The sequence below is a fragment of the Mesoplodon densirostris genome, chromosome 20, assembly GCF_025265405.1.
Source record: "Mesoplodon densirostris isolate mMesDen1 chromosome 20, mMesDen1 primary haplotype, whole genome shotgun sequence".
Classification (NCBI taxonomy): domain Eukaryota; kingdom Metazoa; phylum Chordata; class Mammalia; order Artiodactyla; family Ziphiidae; genus Mesoplodon; species Mesoplodon densirostris.
Window position 1 is genome coordinate 34,160,177 of NC_082680.1, and position 18,621 is coordinate 34,178,797.

General features: G+C 44.9%; 1 protein-coding gene across 4 annotated transcripts in view; it reads left to right on the forward strand.

The window, feature by feature from the left end:
* PSD3 (pleckstrin and Sec7 domain containing 3) overlaps window positions 1-18,621 on the forward strand; it is a 567,622-nt gene that overhangs the window by 59,529 nt on the left and 489,472 nt on the right. Inside the window, exon 1 of one of the 4 annotated variants that reach the window (XM_060086129.1) lies at window positions 11,718-11,840. The exons of the other annotated variants lie outside the window; for them this stretch is intronic. Coding sequence (XP_059942112.1) covers window positions 11,820-11,840 — 21 coding nt within the window. The 5' untranslated portion in view covers window positions 11,718-11,819. Of the gene's footprint in view, window positions 1-11,717; window positions 11,841-18,621 lie in introns of those variants that run through there. 4 annotated transcript variants of the gene reach the window in all.

Genomic DNA, 18,621 nt, shown 5'->3' on the forward strand with positions numbered 1-18,621 from the left:
GGTTACATCATCTGTAGTGTTCCTCCTCGTCCCCTCTATGACACTGAGACTTTTACTCGTGGTTTTATCTTCCACTCTTATTTAGTTAGCATACACAAAAGGCCAAAATTTTTTTTAAAATAGGTAAGATCAATGCAATAGAAGAGAGTTCAAAAATAGACCCACACATATATGCTCAATTGATTTTCAACAAGATAATTACATGAGGAAAGGGTAATCTTTTCAAGAATGTTTTTAGAACAACTGGCTATCCATGTAGGAAGAAAGGAACATTGACCTTTAACTCATACCACATAAAAAAAATTCAGTTGTAATGTAAACATAAGAGTTAAAATTATAAAACTTCTAGAAGCAAGCATAGGAGAAAATCTTTGTGACATTATATTAGGCAAAGATTTCTTAGGAAACAAAAAAACACAAACCATAACAGAAAAAATGGCAGATTGGACTTTTAAATTAAAAACTCTTGCTCTTCAAAGACACTTAAGAAATTGAAAAGACAAGCCAAATACAGGTAGAAAATTGTATGTATTTACAAATACAAATACATTTATAAATATGTATTTACAAAATAACTATCTGATATAGAACTTGGATTCAGGATATATAACGAATTCTTACAACTTAATAAAAAGAAGACAAAAAGATTCCATTTTAGAAAATGGGCAAAAGATTTAAATAGACACTTTACAAAAGAAGACACAAATTGAAAATAAGCACAAGACAGGATGCTCAATTATTATTTATCATTAAGAAATGCTAGTCAAACTACAATGAGATACCACTCTACATACACAAAAGGCCAAAAATTTAAAAAAGCTGATAATATCAAGTGTTGGCAACAAGAATACTGGAACTCTCAAACCTTGCAATGGGAAAGCAAAATAATAGGGCCACTTTGGAAAACTGTTTTGCATTAAAAAAAAAATAAATGTACATTAACCACATGACCCAGAAATATCGCTTCTGGATATTTATCCAAGAAAAAACATATGCACTATACACAAAAACTTGAATATCGATGTTCATAACATTTTCTTTGTAATAGCCAAAAACTGGACACAACCCAAATGTCCATCACTTGGTGAATAAACAAATTATATTGATATATCCATATAATGGAACACTACTAAACAACAAAGAGGGAAAACTACAGATCCATATAAAAACATGCATGAATCTATGTGAAAGCAGGCAGACAACAAAAGATTTCATACTGCATGATTACATTTATGTGGGATTCTAGAAAAGGGAAAACTACAGCGGAGAGAAAAGCGAGTTAGTAGTTGTTAGGATCCAGGGTCTGGAGGGAGGGGTTGACTGCAAAGGGGCATGGAAATTTGGGGGGTAGAAGGTGTGAAATATCTTTTTAAAAAAAAATTTGTTTTATTTTTGGCTGTGTTGGGTCTTCGTTGCTGCACAGGGGCTTTCTCTAATTGCGGCGAGCGGGGGCTACTCTTCGTTGCGGTGCGCAGGCTTCTCATTGCGGTGGCTTCTCTTGTTGCAGAGCACAGGCTCTAGGCGCAGAGGCTTCAGTAGTTGTGGCACGTGGGCTCAGTAGTTGTGGCTCGCGGGATCTAGAGCGCAGGCTCAGTAGTTGTGGCACACGGGCTTAGTTGCTCCGCCGCATGTGGGAATCTTCCCGGACCAGGGATCGAACCTGTGTCCCCTGCATTGGCAGATGGATTCTTAACCACTGTGCCACCAGGGAAGCCCCGGTGTGAAATATCTTGATTGTAGTGGTGATTTACAGAACTCGATACATTTGCCAAAGCTCACTGAACTCTGGACTTAACAATTCTTGTCACCAGTTCCAACGTGTGTGGGTTTTTCCCCACACCACTAAGCAGTTCCCCAGTGTCAGCTGGGTGTCCTACAATTCAAGTCAATTGTGACACTATCTACCTGGAGATATCATCAGAGTCGACAGGTTAAGGGCTCATCCTTAAGGAAGGAAAGGCAAGATTGTGTTCCTTGTGTTCTCCAACCCAGAACTTCATCCTTTTGGTTTTTTTAAGGAGGCTTCATTACATAGGCACAGTTGATTAAATCACTGGCAATTGGCATCAATTCAACCTCCAGCCCCTCTCCCCTTCTCCCCTTCCCAGAGGTCAAGGGTGTGGGACTGAAAGTTCTAGCCCTTTTTTTTTTTTTTTTTTTTTGCGGTACACGGGTCTCTCTCTGTTGTGGCCTCTCCTGTTGCAGAGCACAGGCTCCGGACGCGCAGGCTCAGCGGCCATAGCTCACGGGCCTAGCCGCTCCGCGGCATGTGGGATCTTCCCAGACCGGGGCACGAACCCGTATCCCCTGCATCAGCAGGCGGACTCTCAAACACTGTGCCACCAGGGAAGCCCCGGTTCTAGCCCTTTAATCACAGGGTTGGTTCTCCTTGCAACCAGCCCCCACCCTCAGGTGAGGTTCTAAAGTCACGCCATCAGCATAAGAAAAGACGCTTTTGCTCTCACCACTTGGGAATTTCGAGATCTTCAGGAGCTCTGTGTCAGGAGCAGAAGGAAAACCAAGTATATTTCTTATTATAAATCACAGTACCACAGCACTAACATTGGTGAGTTTTACAGTATGTAAACTATCCATCAGTAAAGCTGATTTTTAAGGAAAGAAACCCTTTTCTCCAGGGTTCCTGACTGTGGATTTATATGAATCAATAGGGCCAAAATAGCTGGGCTCACAGAGTTCAGAAGTGAGGTGACTCGAAAAGAGCCACTCAGTCAGAATTCAGCCCCAGTAACTTGTCAACTCTTGCAGGTAATTCAGCAGATGTGTCCAGAATGAGGGTCTTTAATGGGAAATGGAGAGAGAACGGAGAGATTTCTCTCCTTTCATGAACACAGTTACAGAAATTTTCAAATGTAAGATTTCCTAAAGCAGATATTTTGAGATGAGAGTTCTATTGGAAGTTCTCTTACCTGCTTTGTTGACAGTGTTCACCAACATTTCTCTCTGTAGAGCCACTGAAATCAAAGGAATCCCTAAACCACATGCTAGTCCCTCCCAAAAAAAGAAGTGAGAATTCATTCATCTGTGCATTCAGGGAACATTGATGGGCAACTCCTCTGTGCTGGGCAATGTGCCTTGGGCAGGAGATAGAAAGGAAGTAAATAAAGAAGGTGTGCTCGTCTCTGCATCTGAAGGCTAGTCTGGTCTGAGTTTCTTGGGGTCACAATTCAGAACATTTACAGATTCAGCTTCTGGGATTTGCCATTATCACTAAAGCCTTGCCAGAAAGATTGTGAGGATTGTGACAATAAAGACTGTTTTTGAACACCAGGGTACTTTTACAACGTGAACGCACTCAGGCACTGGTAATTTTCAGAGGTCATTTCTACTCTGGAAAAATATTATACGTGAAATGCTTATTTCAGCAAAGTAGTTTTTATATGGAATCCCCCTTTAATACAAACACCGCTTTTGAAACAATTCCTTTTCACTGGAATAATTCTGAAAAAGTAATTTGTTTTTTGAGGGAAATAGGGACTTTCCCCCAAATATTTTCAGTAATTATTTGGACGGTAAAGCATTTTCTAGCAGAGTAGGAGGATGCAGATAGGTTTTCAAGTGTGAAATAGAAAAGCAGCTATACCTATGTACCTTGGTTTTTGTTCTTGATGGTTGAGTCAGTACCTAGTACTGTACTAAAAAGCTTTATAGTCTCAGAAAAATGAACCAGGGCAATCATATGGTATTGTTAGGGAACCGTTGGCCGAAACCACTCACCTTGGCCAGGCCCGATAATAACCACCTGCGTGAGTTGTCTCACGATAGGAGGTCCCGATAAGGAACATGGTGCCGCCACCTAAAACCAACCTGGAGAACTCGGGAGGGGCCAAAAGGAGGGAGGAGATGCCAGCCCGTAATGTCCTGCTGACCTCCCAGAAACCCTCGTGCTGGAAACCGTCTTGGCTAAGAGATGCATGTACCATCAGGAAGGACACTGAGTCAGACCAAATGTGGGCACAAGCAAGATGACTGGCCAGAGAAAACCCCCCAAGCTAACCCCATCACCATAAAACCTGAGACTGCAAGCGCAAGGCAGAGCAGTTCTACTGGGTTCCCCTACCCTGCTGCTCTCCACCTGGGTGTCCCTTCCCAACAAAGTCTTTTGCTTTGTCAGTAAATGTGTCTCCTAGGACAATTCATTTCTGGGTGTTAGACAAGAGCCCACTTCTGGGTCCCCCTTCTGGTAACAGTAGCTTTGGACCAAACTTTCACTTGCCATTCAGTGCCTCCTATGTGCCAAAGCCCGTGTGAGGCTGTGCTGTCTAGCAGAACTCTGCGATGATGGAAAGGTTCTATGACCGCACTGCCTAAATATAGTAGTCAGGCTCAGAAACTGGGTTTTAATTTAATTTAATTCTTTTACATTTAAATGGCTACATATGGCTAGTAGTTATCAAGTTGGACAGGATGGGTATGAGGAATAGGTAATATGAAGTGTCCCAATATTCACAATGTGGTCGTGGTGAACTGGGCTAGGTGTAGATGGAGGAATTTTTCAGTGATTTCTGTCCACAAGGGCACCAGTCTTTCAGTCATCACCTTCAAACATATAAATCTACAATGGAGGTGATTAAGGCTATATCCAGAGGTACAATATGTAATGTATATACTTAAATGTCCATGTAAATATATGTATACATGTATTTATAGCAAGAAAAAAATGCTTTGACTCTTTCAAGTCAAGAAAGATAAGAGGATGGTAGGTAGAATGGGGCTCTTTCTGTCTCAGGTTCTACTGAGGTGTCAATGCATTAGATATGAAAGTGTGCAAAGTGAATGTGAAACAGACCTCCACCCCATGTACAGATTTTTAAGGAAATGGTCCTGAGATCCTGCTCCACAATCTTGATCCCACAGTTAGCTCAAAGCTATAAAAAGAAGGGAGTGTGAGAAGATTGGGAGGACACGGTGACTAGACCTGTTGCCTGGTTGTACTCCCCATTAGGGGAAGGTGGGAGGTTCTACTCTATGACCCCAAGACTCATAAAGGGACTTCAAAGAGACTCTTTGGAGAAATTTGAAGTTGTTCCCTGTAGCTAGAAAACACTGAGGGTAGTGGTCTCACTCATGCCCCAGAAAGCTAATGGAGACTGTTGCTTTCCAGGAAACTCAGTGTGAGAGAGAGTCCAGTGCTTTAGGGGCAGGGCCCGAGATCCCCTGCTGTGTGGTTGGGATTAGCTTGCACTTCCAGAGTTGCTGAGCAAGGGCCATGAGTGTTCTTGTGGACCAGACGTGGGCCACATGCAAGAGAGTTGGCCTGGGGTCTACCTTCCTGTGGTCTATCCATTGGGGTGGACTGGAGAGTATCAGTAAGAAGAGGAGGTGTCCCAGTGGGTACTTAGGGCTGTGGAACAGGAGCAGAGGTTGTCACCTACACTCTCCTTCCCATAGCACACTTCCAGCTAAGCAGGGAAGAAGATCTGATGTCAGGTCAAGTTTGGGCTTTCCAGGACTGGGTAGTTTAATTACTGAACTGACCCTGTGTCTAGAGTGAGCTGAACAATTTCTGGGCCTGCCAAGTTTTCATTTAATGACAGGGAAGAGTTTCTCCCACCGAATGAGACGATTGTGGAGGGCAGTTTTGGTTATACCAGGAATGGAACTTATTCAACATCCTGGTTCTAATGTGTATAGTCATTCCATTCGATTTTTCTTGTTATAATTCCAAGAAGCTGTGGTTGGCACTTCTTTTCTTTTGTAAAAAAAATACAGAAATTAAATACAAATTAATTAATAAACAATTTCTATCAGCTTGGAAACCTATGTATTATATCTTTTTTAGTGAATTCTAGAAGTAATTATTTTTGCAAAAAATAGTAAACAAATATTAGTAACTAGGTCAGGCATAACAAATTAGCTTGAGACAAAGTGAGAAATTGCTAGAACTATAGGTATAAACACCCTCTTCCATTCTTCTTGAAAATGATAGAATGAACGTGTTGATAAAAAGAGAAGTGATGACTGCAGGGTGTCGGGAGACAGCAGAATAGAGCAAATGCTAACTGAAAACTTGAGAGGAAAAAGTTTCAGGTAAAGATAACCTGACAATAGTCCATTAAGAGCATCTACCTGCTCTCCTCCTACTTTTTCAACCTCCTCTGCTGGTTCTTACTCATCCCCCTAACTTCTTAGCATTGCCTTGGACTTTCTCTTTATCTGCCTCTTTGGTGATCTCATCCCATTTCATGGGTATAAATACCACTTCTACTCTAACTTCCAAATTTATAGCTCCAGCACCAACCTCTTCCCTGAATTCTGATCTCCAACTACTTATGCAGCACTGCCGTTGGGTGTCTGAAAGATGCCTGTAACTGACCATGTCCACAGCTAAGCGCTGACGTCCCCCGCCTAGTCCTGCTCCCCTGCAGATTCTTCCCAGCTCAGTTTCCCAACTCCATCTTTCAAGCAGTTCTCCCCCAACCACTTGGAGTCATCTTTGACTCTCTTTCTCTTCCACCCTCCATTGATCGGCAAATCCTGTCAGCTCAACCTTCAAAATACGACAGAATCTGAACACTTCTCCCTACCTCCTTTGCTTCCACCCTGGCCTATGCCACCCTCATCTGCTTGGATTGTTGCATTAGCCTCCTAATTCACTTCCCTGTTTCTGACACCCCATACAAGGTGATCCTGGTAAAAGAGAAATCAGATCCCGCTATTCCTCTGCTCAAAAGCTTCCAAAGTCACTTAAAAGCCCAGATCCTCTCAGTGGCCTGTAAGACCCCACACACCACACTTCCTGCCGTCACCCATCCTCACTCGGCTCTTGGCACACTGACATCTTTGCTGTGGCCCGAACACGCCAGGCGAGCCCTCGGGGCCTCTGCACTCACAATTCCTCAACTGTCTGTCTGTGAGGCTGGCGCCTCACCTCCTTCAGGTTCTCACTCAGATTTCCCCTTCTCAGGTGCAGCTTTCTCCAAACACCCTTTGCAACCATCCACTCCCCACACCCACACTCCTTACTCCTTGTCCCTCTTCCTTGTTTTATTTTTCTCTAAAATGCTTATCACCATATCAGGTCTTATAAATATTAACTGATCTTGCATATTTTCTGTCTTCCCAAGGTCATTAGACTTTAAGCTTCGTGAGGACGGGGATGTTTCATTTACTGCTAAAGTCAGTGAACTATACCTAGTAAAATACATGCAAATGTTCAAGAAATATTGGTCATATGAATGAATGAAAGAATAGCTATCCATGAGAAAGATAATAAAAAATAAGCTGAAACCTTTGTTATTTGTGTTTCTTCTTCTCCTTCTCCTTCCTCTTCTTCTTCTTCCAAGACATAGCCTAACTAATTTGGATCCTGGGGAAAAGGTGAACTGGGTCCAGCCTGTGATCTAACATTTCTGTGCATGCAGCACAGGGAGCCAATGTCACTTCCTCCTTGATCTTCCCCTGATTCTCTGCTCTTTGAAATCACCTCAGCACAGTGACCGGATTTTTACTCTTTGCTTCTTGTCTCCCAATCCTCTTATCCATCCAGCATCCATTCAGTATCCAGTAGAGTCAGATGCCAGGTGAATGTTGTCTTAGATCTGTGCTTCCTGTTTCACCTTGGGCTACTGAAATTCAAGGACAACATGATTTTAGATTGTTGTATATTTGAGTTGAATATTTGTCATGTATGTAAGTTGAATAATTCTACCTTGGATAAGGGTAAATTTCAACTCAACAATTATTCACTGAGTCTTTACTATGGACCAAGAACAGTGTTAGAAGCTAGGAATTTGACAATAAATAGGCTAACGTTCTCCACTCTAATATACCAGTTATTTGTATACAACTGATAAATGATTAATGTGTTAAGAGGTCTTCTAATTGACGATATTGCAGAGGCTAGAGTTTGTGTATTTCAAATAAAAACTTAAAAAATGCATGTTTTAAGACTCTTGGATTGTTTGAGAATTCAGGTAAAAACGAGGAGTGAACCATAGAATGCAATGAGAAATTTTCTTTTTCTCTTTTGACATGAAATAACTGACATCTATGAAATGATAAAATTCACAACAATATTAATAAAGATGAATTTAAGAGCACTTAATGTTAATCATTGTCTAAATAACTTGAAATGTCCCCATATCCTACGGCTCACATATGAAAGAAACTTGAGATGTCTTCCTAAATTTGACAACACAGTAAAATTGTACATGTTATTTTCCATAATGAATGTGAGACAGGAACTTTTCTAAAGTGTCAATTAAAAAAACCAAACAACTTTTGATCAACTATGCTGGAGAAAAGACTTTTTATTCTACCCATCAGAAATGATGTTACAGAATTATTCTACCACTTCACACTCATTAGAACGGCTATAAAATCAAAATACAGACAATAACCAGTGTTGGTTAGGATGTGGAGAAATTGGAACCCTCATACATTGCTGATGGGAATACGAGATGGTGCAGCCACTGCGAGGCACAGTTTGGCAATAAAATTAAACAGAGTTACATATGACCCATGAATTCTACTCAAGAGAAACGAGAATGTAACATCCACACAAAAACGTGCACAGGAGTGTTTATAGCAGGAGTATTCATAAAAGCCAAAAAGTAGAAACAACACAAATGTTCATCAGCTGATGAATGGGTAGTAGAATATTATTTGGCAACAAAAGGAATGAAGTTCTGATATATGCTGGTCCCGGATGAGCACTGAAAACATTAGGCTAAGTGAAAGAAATCAGTCACAAAAAGACCACATAGTGTATGATTTAATTTATATGAAAAGTCCAGAATAGGCAAGTCCGTAGAGACAGAAAGTAGATGAGTGGTTGTTTGGGGCTGAGGGGGTTAGAGAGAAAAGAGCAGTGACTGCTAAGAATATAGTGTTTCTTTTTGGTGTGATAATATTTTTATAAAATGCACAACTCTGTGAATATACTAAAACCCATTGAATTGTACAGTTTAGATGGGTGAGTTGTGCGGTGTATGAGTTATATCTCAATAAAGCTGTTAAAAAAAGTCATTCCAAAGAGATGATCAAAAGTATGAAGCCGAAACACATGGGGGAAAAGTACTGTAAAGGTATTTTAGGAAGTTAATTAATAAAAATATGTGATTTTTCTGGATTTGGCGGTGTGCGCGTAACTTGTCAACTTTTAGAAATTCGTATTAAAGCTTTTTTCCATTCTAAATAAATATTCACTCTTGTACAAAAACAAAACAAAACAAAAAAAAACAAAAAAAAATTCCACAGTCTGGTTCTTCAAACTGGCCTTCAGAAATAGTGGGGATTAACTGTATGCATGAATCATGCATGAGAGGATTTCCATTTCCTTTTCATTTCTTCTTTTGTCTGCTGGTACCTAATGTCTTGCCCAAGTTTTCTCTTTCCACAACACAACACGGGGTTCACGGGCAGAGTTTGGGGAGGGATATGGCATTGGATAAATACAGACCAGCCCATACCTCTTTCGGAGTGGTTGCTCCTCCCTGGCCGGTGTGCCTCCTTCCTACTTTTACAAGGTGGATGTCTGTGTATTCTGACACCGAACTTGAGCACAACTGTGATCTTTTGAGCTGGGTGCCTGGGATCTCTGCAGGCTAGAGTAGCAGAAATGCGAATTCATACTCTATTTCCAGTATTTCAAGAAACCTAACAAAATATTTATCCACAAAATACATGCTGGCAACATGCGATGACAACCTTTATTTGATTTGCTTTGGGCTTTATCAAATCAGAAGTGGCAATACTGGCTAATTTATGCCGATCAGAGTCTCCAACAATTATGCCTTTGATTATTTAAGGAGGGAAGAATGAATGATTATTTAATAGGTGTGACCAGCTTTGTAAGTAAAATCTTAAAACATGTTGAATTCAGGAGAAAAAAATAAAAACTTTGCTTTGTGATGAAAATGTTTCTGTTGCCTAACTTTTTTTTTTTTTTTTTTTTTTTTTTTTCTTTTTGCGGTATGCGGGCCTCTCACTGTTGTGGCCTCTCCCGTTGCGGAGCACAGGCTCCGGACGCGCAGGCCCAGCGGCCATGGCTCACGGGCCCAGCCGCTCCGCGGCATATGGGATCCTCCCAGACCGGGGCACGAACCCGTATCCCCTGCATCGGCAGGTGGACTCTCAACCACTGCGCCACCAGGGAAGCCCCTGTTGCCTAACTTTTGAAATGCCTCTTTATTGAACATTTACTATGGGCCAGGAACCTTACATAACTTGTCATGCTAATAACAGTTCTTCAAGCTCTCATTATCCTCTTTCAGTAATTGAGGAAACAGAGCCTCAGATTATAGATGTCCATTACCATGTCCCGTAACTAGTAAGCTCATGCAAATCCCCGTCTACTCTGCCTGTTCTATGAAGAGTTACGTCTGGGCATCGTTGGTATGGGTTTAGATTCAGCTCAAAATCCTGACCTTCTTCCATGTATGAGCTGTTGGTTGATTTTCCAGGTAAAGGCCACCAGGCCAGCGGTCAAGCCCTAGGTAGCAACAGCATTTCCTACTTGGTTTTACTCCTGATTCTTTGCCAACAAAGTCATCAGACCTCCCGGTTCAAGGAAGGTAGGAGTTTATTGAGAATAGGCACACAGGGACTGTCTTCTTCGCGTCATTCTGTTAAGAGGGGAGGATCCATAAAAGAGAAATATGCCCAAGTAACTGGGGTGCTTTAGAACCCACACATCTGACCAAACTTCTGCTCTGGCCGGGGAGCATGGACTATGACCAATTACAGAAGCTGGACTGGATCTGCATAAATGCATCCACCCCCTCATTCTGGTTCCTCTGGTGGGCAAAGCAGGAGACTCAGGGGCCTCCTGCACCCTGACCGGGTGGGCTGGCTCCTCGGGCCACCAAGGAGCCTGACCCTCCATCCCTGACTCAACGCTTGGCCATTGTTAGTAATTTCCCTTTATTTGGGCATCTTCCACCGGTCACAGAAGCCAGACTCTAAGGCTGCAACACCCTCATACCATAGCACCGTGCAGCCGGCCACGCGGGGCTCCGCTCCAGGTGCTGAGCGCGCTCTCCGCGAGTAAAGGACCTCTGGGGGCGGAAGGTCTTAGGTCTCCCCCTCCCTCGGCCAGAGGAGGGCGCCTTCCCAGCCCCGGTCTCTGCCGCACAAGCTCGAGGCGAAGAGGAAAAAGGCACTTCGGTTGGAAAAATGCAGTTTACGCCGGGATCTCCCGGCACGCGCATTCGGAGCCGGGACCACGGTGGCCGCGAGCGCGGGATCTGCCTCGAGGGACTGGACTTGGAAAGTGTCGGCAGGTCGCCGGCGAGCAAACCCCTACACGGACGCCAGAGGCCCCCCGCCCGGATGCCGCGACCCAATGGGACGCGTGGGCGTGTCGGGCGCTAGTCCCGGGAGCACGCGAGACGCCGCTCCCCTCGCGGCGCTTCCTGACAGGAAACTCCGTCGGAAGCGCGGCTCACTTTCCTCAGGGAGACAAACGAAGCAACAGGCAGGCTTCCGCTGGAGACCGGCGACCGCGAGCTCGGCGCGGGGTCCGCCCCTCCCCCTTTCTTCCCCCTCCCTTCCTCTGGGGCACCGCCCACCTCCCCACTCCTGCCCGCCCCCTACCTCCCCGGCTGCCCCGCCCCCTTCCCGCTCCCCCGCGGGGCCCGCCCCCATCTCCCGCGCCCCTCCCACCCTCTGCCCCGCCGCCCTCCCCCTCTCTTTCTCCTCCCTCCACTCGCCCCTCGGGCCCCGCGCCCGCCCTCGTCGTCCCTGGGCCGCGGCCCGGCCGCAGCCTCCGCCAGGGAGCGCGCCCGCCGCCCGCCGGTGTCCCGGGAGCCCGACAAAGAGCGCGCCTGAGGCTCCAGCAACTCGGCGGGCGATGGGAGATGGAAGGAAGCGACGCCGCGGTGAGGCTCGACCCGGCGGGCGGGTGGGCGGGGGCGGGAGCGCGGGCGGCCGTCGGAGCGGCGGTGCTTTGTGGCTGCTCGGTCCCGGGGTCCCGGACCGTTGGACGTCGGGGTCGGGAACTGCTTCCTTTCTGCCCTCTCTTTGTGCGGGTGAGGAGGTGGAAGGCTCGCTCTGTGGGGTAGCGGTTCTGGGGGTTCACCCCGACCCCCGCTTTCTAGCCGCGAGGCCGGGACGGCGGGGGAGGCGGGAGGGGGCCCGGCGGCCGAGTGCGCGGCGCTCTGGTTTCTGTCAGGAGAACAGGGAAGCCCCGCGCAGCGAGCGGGCGCGCGGCCGGCGGCGGGGATTCCGCACCTTGAAAGACGTTGCAGCCCTTCGGTGGTACTTGCATTTAACTTTGTCCGCGGGTTTCTGCTGCGAGTTCTGGCAGGCGATGTTGTGAGATGTTAAAAAAAAAAAAAGCAGACACCACTTGGAGGACGTGGGTTTAAAATGCTGTCGGTTGCCTGGATGACAAATGTGTAGTGTTACCGCTCCCCTCAGAGGACGCGACGCATGGGACGACGTCATTGTCCACAGACACTGGGGTCCCGGGTTTCCACCCCGGAATAGTGGGTCCAGGTGCTGGTGTAGGGAAGACGAGGTCTGGAAAATTCCGCTCACTAGGATTCTGGGAGCAAATGCTTGCAATTCATGAGCCATAGTTGAGTATCTGCAGAGGATTTTGCGGAGCCCCGTAGCCAGGTGAGTGCGACAGGCTTGCTGCTGTCAAGGAGCTTGCCTTCTAGGAGGGGCGGCTTGGGCAGAGCTGTGAAGGAGGAACCCAGAGGAGGGCGGGGTTCTGGCGAGCGAAGGCCTGGACGGCCTCTGCGGGCAGGTTGGGGTGGACCTTGAAGGGGAGGGTTGGGGCGGCCGTCGCGTCGGGGGGAAAGGATGCTCCCCGCTGGAGGAGAGCGAATGCACTTTCTAGTTTCTTCCAAGACAGGCTTTACCGTCCTTCCTTAGAGTATTTGCAGATCAAGGGATATTCTTTTAAAAAGTCGTTAAATTCCTCTTCACCGCTTAAAAATAAGTGCGGCATGCTAAACAAAACCAGCAAAACAAAACAAAATAAAAGAACACCCTCCCAAACAATTTTTTAGTGGCTCGATGCATGTCCTTCTACAACTCTATATCCTCTCACAAGTCGTATGGCAGCTCTGTGGGTTTGTCTTGTCTGATATTTCATTAATACACACTTTTTGTGCTAACAGGAGCAGACTGGGTACCATGGAAAGTGCTTAGACACCTGGCTTGTAGGTTATATCACTGACTGGGTGAGGTTTTGCCACTGTCTTGGTCACATCCTTTAGCCCCTGGAGCTGAAATTTCCTCCTCTGTAGGATAAGGGGGTTGGGTGGATAGGTGCTCCGTTGGAGCCTTCCAATCCCAGCATTTTACGGTTTCATGCCTAAACGTGTACATGCATTCCTTATTCAGTGATGTACTCTCAGCTTCACCTTCTGAATCGCTCTCAGTTTATATGTTCTGTGAACGGATCAACACATCCTGGCCATTGAGTGGGGGAGAGTGATGGAAGCTGCAAAGCTAAAATAACCTTATTTTAAGGTGAAATTCCACAGTTGAATTTTATTTTTTAAAATGCAAGTGTAAGAAGCTTGATTTGCCAATCTGAATGAGTGTTGGCTTTAAAAAAGGTTTTGTTGACACTGTTCATTTCATTTGTGACCAAAGATAATAGGTGCTTTACTATGTACGTTGTGTTAAGAGCTTCAATTTTGCTCTTAATTAACTACTGGCACTTAAAAAAGTGAGATATCTCGGAAATCCTTTTAAGCTAGTAAATCTTGGGAATTTGGAAATAAAAATAATATGGGCCTCCCTGGTGGTGCAGTGGTTGAGAGTCCGCCTGCCGATGCAGGGGATACGGGTTCGTGCCCTGGTCTGGGAGGATCCCATATGCCGCGGAGCGGCTGGGCCCGTGAGCCATAGCTGCTGAGCCTGTGCATCCGGAGCCTGTGCTCCGCAACGGGAGAGGCCACAACAGTGAGAGGCCCACGTACTGCAGAAAAAAAAAAAAAAAAAAAAAAAAATATATATATATATATATATATATATATATATATATATATATATATATACATACATATAAGACGGCAAATAGTTCCCTGAAAAAGGGAAATTCAGCGATACTTTCCATCTGTGATTCTGTTCACTTTCTAAAACCTTGGTATTTGTTTGCTGACCCTGGTGGAAAATATGAGTGGGATTTAGCCTGGCATTTTTCTAAAAAAACATGTCCAAGGCATTACTCCTTTTAGAGGTGATTTTTCTTCTTTAGAAATTCTGGAGTCATCCGTCATCATTCATAAACTAAGACACCAGTGTGGTAATGGATTAGGCCCAGTCTTGGTTAAGAAGTGCTGAGGCAAAAATCGTGTGAATGTTAAAATGTGTATGTACTTTGGCCTCTGGACTGGTTTGTTTGAGGTTTACCTGAGGTAATGTTGTCATTTGCCAATTATGAAAAGAGCATTTCTTTGAGTTTGGGTTGGATTAAGAAGTAAGTAATGGATGATGATCCTTCTCAATTTTTAGAAACGAATTCAGACACGATTGAGGTTTAGGCAGCCTGTGAGAAATAATCTGGTGATCAGTAGGCGACCAAAGCCCCCTTACCTGAGCATGTGACTCAGGCTTACAGACACCTTGGGGTCCAGGCTCACCTCCAGTCACTGCTGCTTTGATAGTCCTCAACATTTAGGACTCTCCCCATGCAGTGGTGGCCAGGTGCAGAGGTCCTTGGCTTCCCTTTGCTAAGAGTGGAGACATTTCCACCTAGAGTCTCTCAGCTCTTCCTAAGTTCTTTCACAGTTAAATCAGCTGAACCTTAGTTTAGGGTAGCGCACCATCCAGGTGAAATTCCCCAGAGCATTTGTTCATAGTGTCCATGTCTGGACAGCTTTCGTTTGTGGTATTGTTTGCAGCTTCAGAGATGTGCTGGAAAGAATTTTAGCAGTGGCATTATTTTTTGAGAGGGTGTCCCTTTGTACCTTTCCTGTGTTTCTTTTTTCTTTTTTTTTCAAAATTGGAGTATAGTTGCTTTACACCTTTACACTGCTGTGCCCAGAAGGTCAACAAACTGGGGCCCTGTTGGTGCTGAGCGGGCATGATTTTGTTGACACTCCAGGGCACAGAGGTGGCGAGGCATTTTCTCTTTCGGGCACACCTGTGGTGTGAGGGAGTCACCAGCTTCTCTCCCCATCCTCCGTGTAAGCGCCAGGCCCTGGCCACAGCTGACCACTCATTTCTCCGGGCCTGTTTAACTGTGAACACCCATCTAGTTTGAAATTCCCTTTTCGCTGGTCACAGGCCAGTGAGATGAATCAGAATAACTTGTACATGTCGATGGACATTTTTGGAAGTTTATCCTTGGGGTTAGGGTAAGAGGGAAAATGAACATTTTGACCTGAGCCTGAGGCTCTTTTCTTACCTAGTAGCTCTGTGTGGGTTATGTGAGAAGCAGCATTTTCCTTTAAGTTTCGAATTATGGCCTAACTTTTGGAAAGTGCTTATTTCATGTGATATTTTCAAGCATGATGCATTGTTACAGTCACAGCTAATACTTATTGAGATCTTATTGTGTGTTTTCACACAGGTTACCTCTAGTCCCCATGACCGCCCCATGTGGTCAGTACTGCCGTTATCTCCAGTCTGAAGTCTGGAGAGGTTAAGTAACACAGCTAATAAGGGGCAGAGTTGAGATTTAAACTTGGCGGTCCAGTGGTCTTAACCACCATTCTGCTTCTATGTACTCAAAGTTAGCATTGTGTTGGGGCTTCCCTGGTGGTGCAGTGGTTGAGAGTCCGCCTGCCAATGCAGGGGACACGGGTTTGATCCCTGGCCCGGGAAGATCCCACGTGCTGTGGAGCAACTAAGCGCCACAACTACTGAGCCTGCGTGCCACAACTACTGAAGCCTGTGCACCTAGAGCCCGTGCTCCACAACAAGAGAAGCCACCGCGATGAGAAGCCCGCGCACTGCAACGAAGAGTAGCCCCCGCTCGCCGCAACTAGAGAAAGCCCGCACGCAGCAACGAAGACCCAGCCCAGCCAAAAAACAAACAAACAAACAAATACATTTATTTAAAAAAACATTTAGAGGCACTAAGGTCATATTTGTGAGTGTCAAGCCTCACAGCCTGTAAATACTGAAACTACTGTATTTAAGAACCCTTTCATGGAATACTTTCATAGAATCAGTGAGTTACCTCCAAATCAGTGTTGTTCAATAGAACTTTCTGCTGTGATGGAAATAGTTTATATCTGTGCTGTCTAATATGGCAGTCAGTAGCTGCATGTAGCCACTGAGAGCATTTGAAGTATGGCTAGTGAGATTTAGGAACTGAATTTTAAATTTTATTTAATTTCAGTGAACTTAAGTAGCCTCATATGGCTAATGGCTACTATATCGGGACAGCACAGCTCAAGACCAGAAATGCTCTACTAGATGGCATTGGGCATTGTCCTGGGCAGTCAGTTCCCCCTTGACCGTCTGGTTGCTTATGGTATGTTTACTGACTGGGCTTTGCTAAGTTTTTAGTTTTGTATGTGTTTACCTCATCATGTCTGATAAGTACAAAAGCAGTGAGAGTATATGGGGGCATGGGATTTTAATGGAAATGAAAGTGGAGATAGAATCATTGAAAGTGATGAGAAGAAGAAAAATGTATTCAAGAGTAAGAACTATACTAAAAAAAAAAGAACAAATTGTGTAACAGGTAGTGTGCAGTTGACAGTACTCAGCAAGATGGAGGAAAAGCTTTTGATAAAATAGAAAAATGAGTGCCTGGCTGAGATCCACTATTATATTAATTCAAGAGCTGGCTGTGAGTTGTTTGAGAACTTACAGAGATGGTGGGAGCACTGCTGTTGACTTTTTTTTTTTGTTGCAAGCTGTGGATAGTTCAGTAGCTCCCAACCCCCTTTGAATCTGCATAGCATCACAGTGCGGGTGGGTAGTCCTGGATATTCAAGTGGCTAAGGTCTTTCCTGGGACCCCTCAAAGCTGTCTTGGAGGCCCAATAGATTTTCAAAGTAGATGAAGCTGAGTAGGGAAGATTTCTGTATTGCATGAATTTTGGCAAGGAGCATGCCTAGTTTTAAAACTACATGTTAGTAGAGGTGCTTCAGACCACAGAATGGAGAAAAAAATCTCTCTTTATCCCCAAATACTTTTCAGTCTGAGAGGTAGACAGCCACATTTGCGGACGCCAGGGTTTCTCCAGGGTCAGGCGTGTAGGAATAGCCTTGAGTATAACAGCATGTGTGAAATCATGAGAGAATTCTCATGGTTAGGCTTCTGTTGGAATACATGACTATTTTGAGTTTTCTAACTTGTGGTGAAAACACAATGATATCAAGGCATAACTCTGCAAAAATGTGGGGATAGGAAGAGGAGAAAGAATAACATGTATTCTGTATTTACTGTGTGCCAGGCACTATGTGAAGCAGTGTGTGTATGTGTGTGTGTGTGTATGTGTGTACGTGAATTTACATATTCTTTTTTTAATAAATTTATTTAATTTACTTATTTATTTTTGGCTGTGTTGGGTCTTCGTTGGTGTGCCGTGGGCTTTCTCTAGTTGCGGCGAGTGGGGGCTACTCTTCATTGTGGTGTGCGGGCTTCTTACTGCAGTGGCTTCTCTTGTTGCACAGCAAGGGCTCTAGGCGCACGGGCTTCAGTAGTTGTGGCGTGCAGGCTCAGTAGTTGTGGCCCGAGGTCTCTAGAGTGCAGTCTCAGTAGTTGTGGTGCACGGGCTTAGTTGCTCCGCGGCATGTGGGATCTTCCCGGACCGGGGCATGAACCTGTGTCCCCTGCATTGGCAGGCGGACTCTCAACCACTGCACCACTAGGGAAGCCCCGAGGTTCTTTTTCTTAAACAAAGCTTGGGTGGGCATAGCACACTTATAGGTCCTCACATATTTGCTGAAGTCAGTCACCACAATAATTTGTAAAATAATTTGTATAATGAATATCATTCTTTTGGGGTTTCTGGTTGGAAAAAAGGATGGATTTAACTTTTGCCTAAGTTACTTAAGATAAAAGCAAAGCTCTGAGGATTTGAGACCTTTATGTGTATTGAAAGGAAATTTTCCAAGTCGTTTATTTGGTGTCTTTTATGTACAGAAAACGCTGCTTTCCTCTTGGATTAGAGAACTGCTTGAAAGGAAAAGGACACCCTGCCTAGAAGACCCCTCTTGTAGGTCCTGTAATTTTATGATCTGAATAGAAGTTCCCAAACTCATTTATCACAAGAATCACCTGGTTTTAGATTTCTAGGGCTGCCTGAAGGTCTGGTTCAGTAGTTCTGAGGCGGCACTTTTCATAATCACCCCACATGATTAAGATCAGGAACACTTGAGAAACTCTGATCTAAACTGGTGATCATCATGACCTTTTAGTGGTTGCCCCTAGAACTTAATTAGACTCTTTTAGTGGGTGTGGTCTCTGGGTGGCAAACATCCCTCCCTGAGGGTGATTACAGAGAGCTGATCCAGCCAGTCTGGCTACTTTGCTTAGGGAGCTACGGATCTTGATCCAACGCAACCCACATTCTCTTCCCCTCCCCTCATATAGTAGAGGTGGTTCCACTATAAAAATTTAAACCAGGTTCACAAACACTTCAAGTCATAAGGTTGCCACTACCCTCTTGAAAGTATTCCTCCCTCCCCTTTCTTCCCCTTTAAGATGTGTCCCTGTTTTCTTACCGTTGCTGAATCC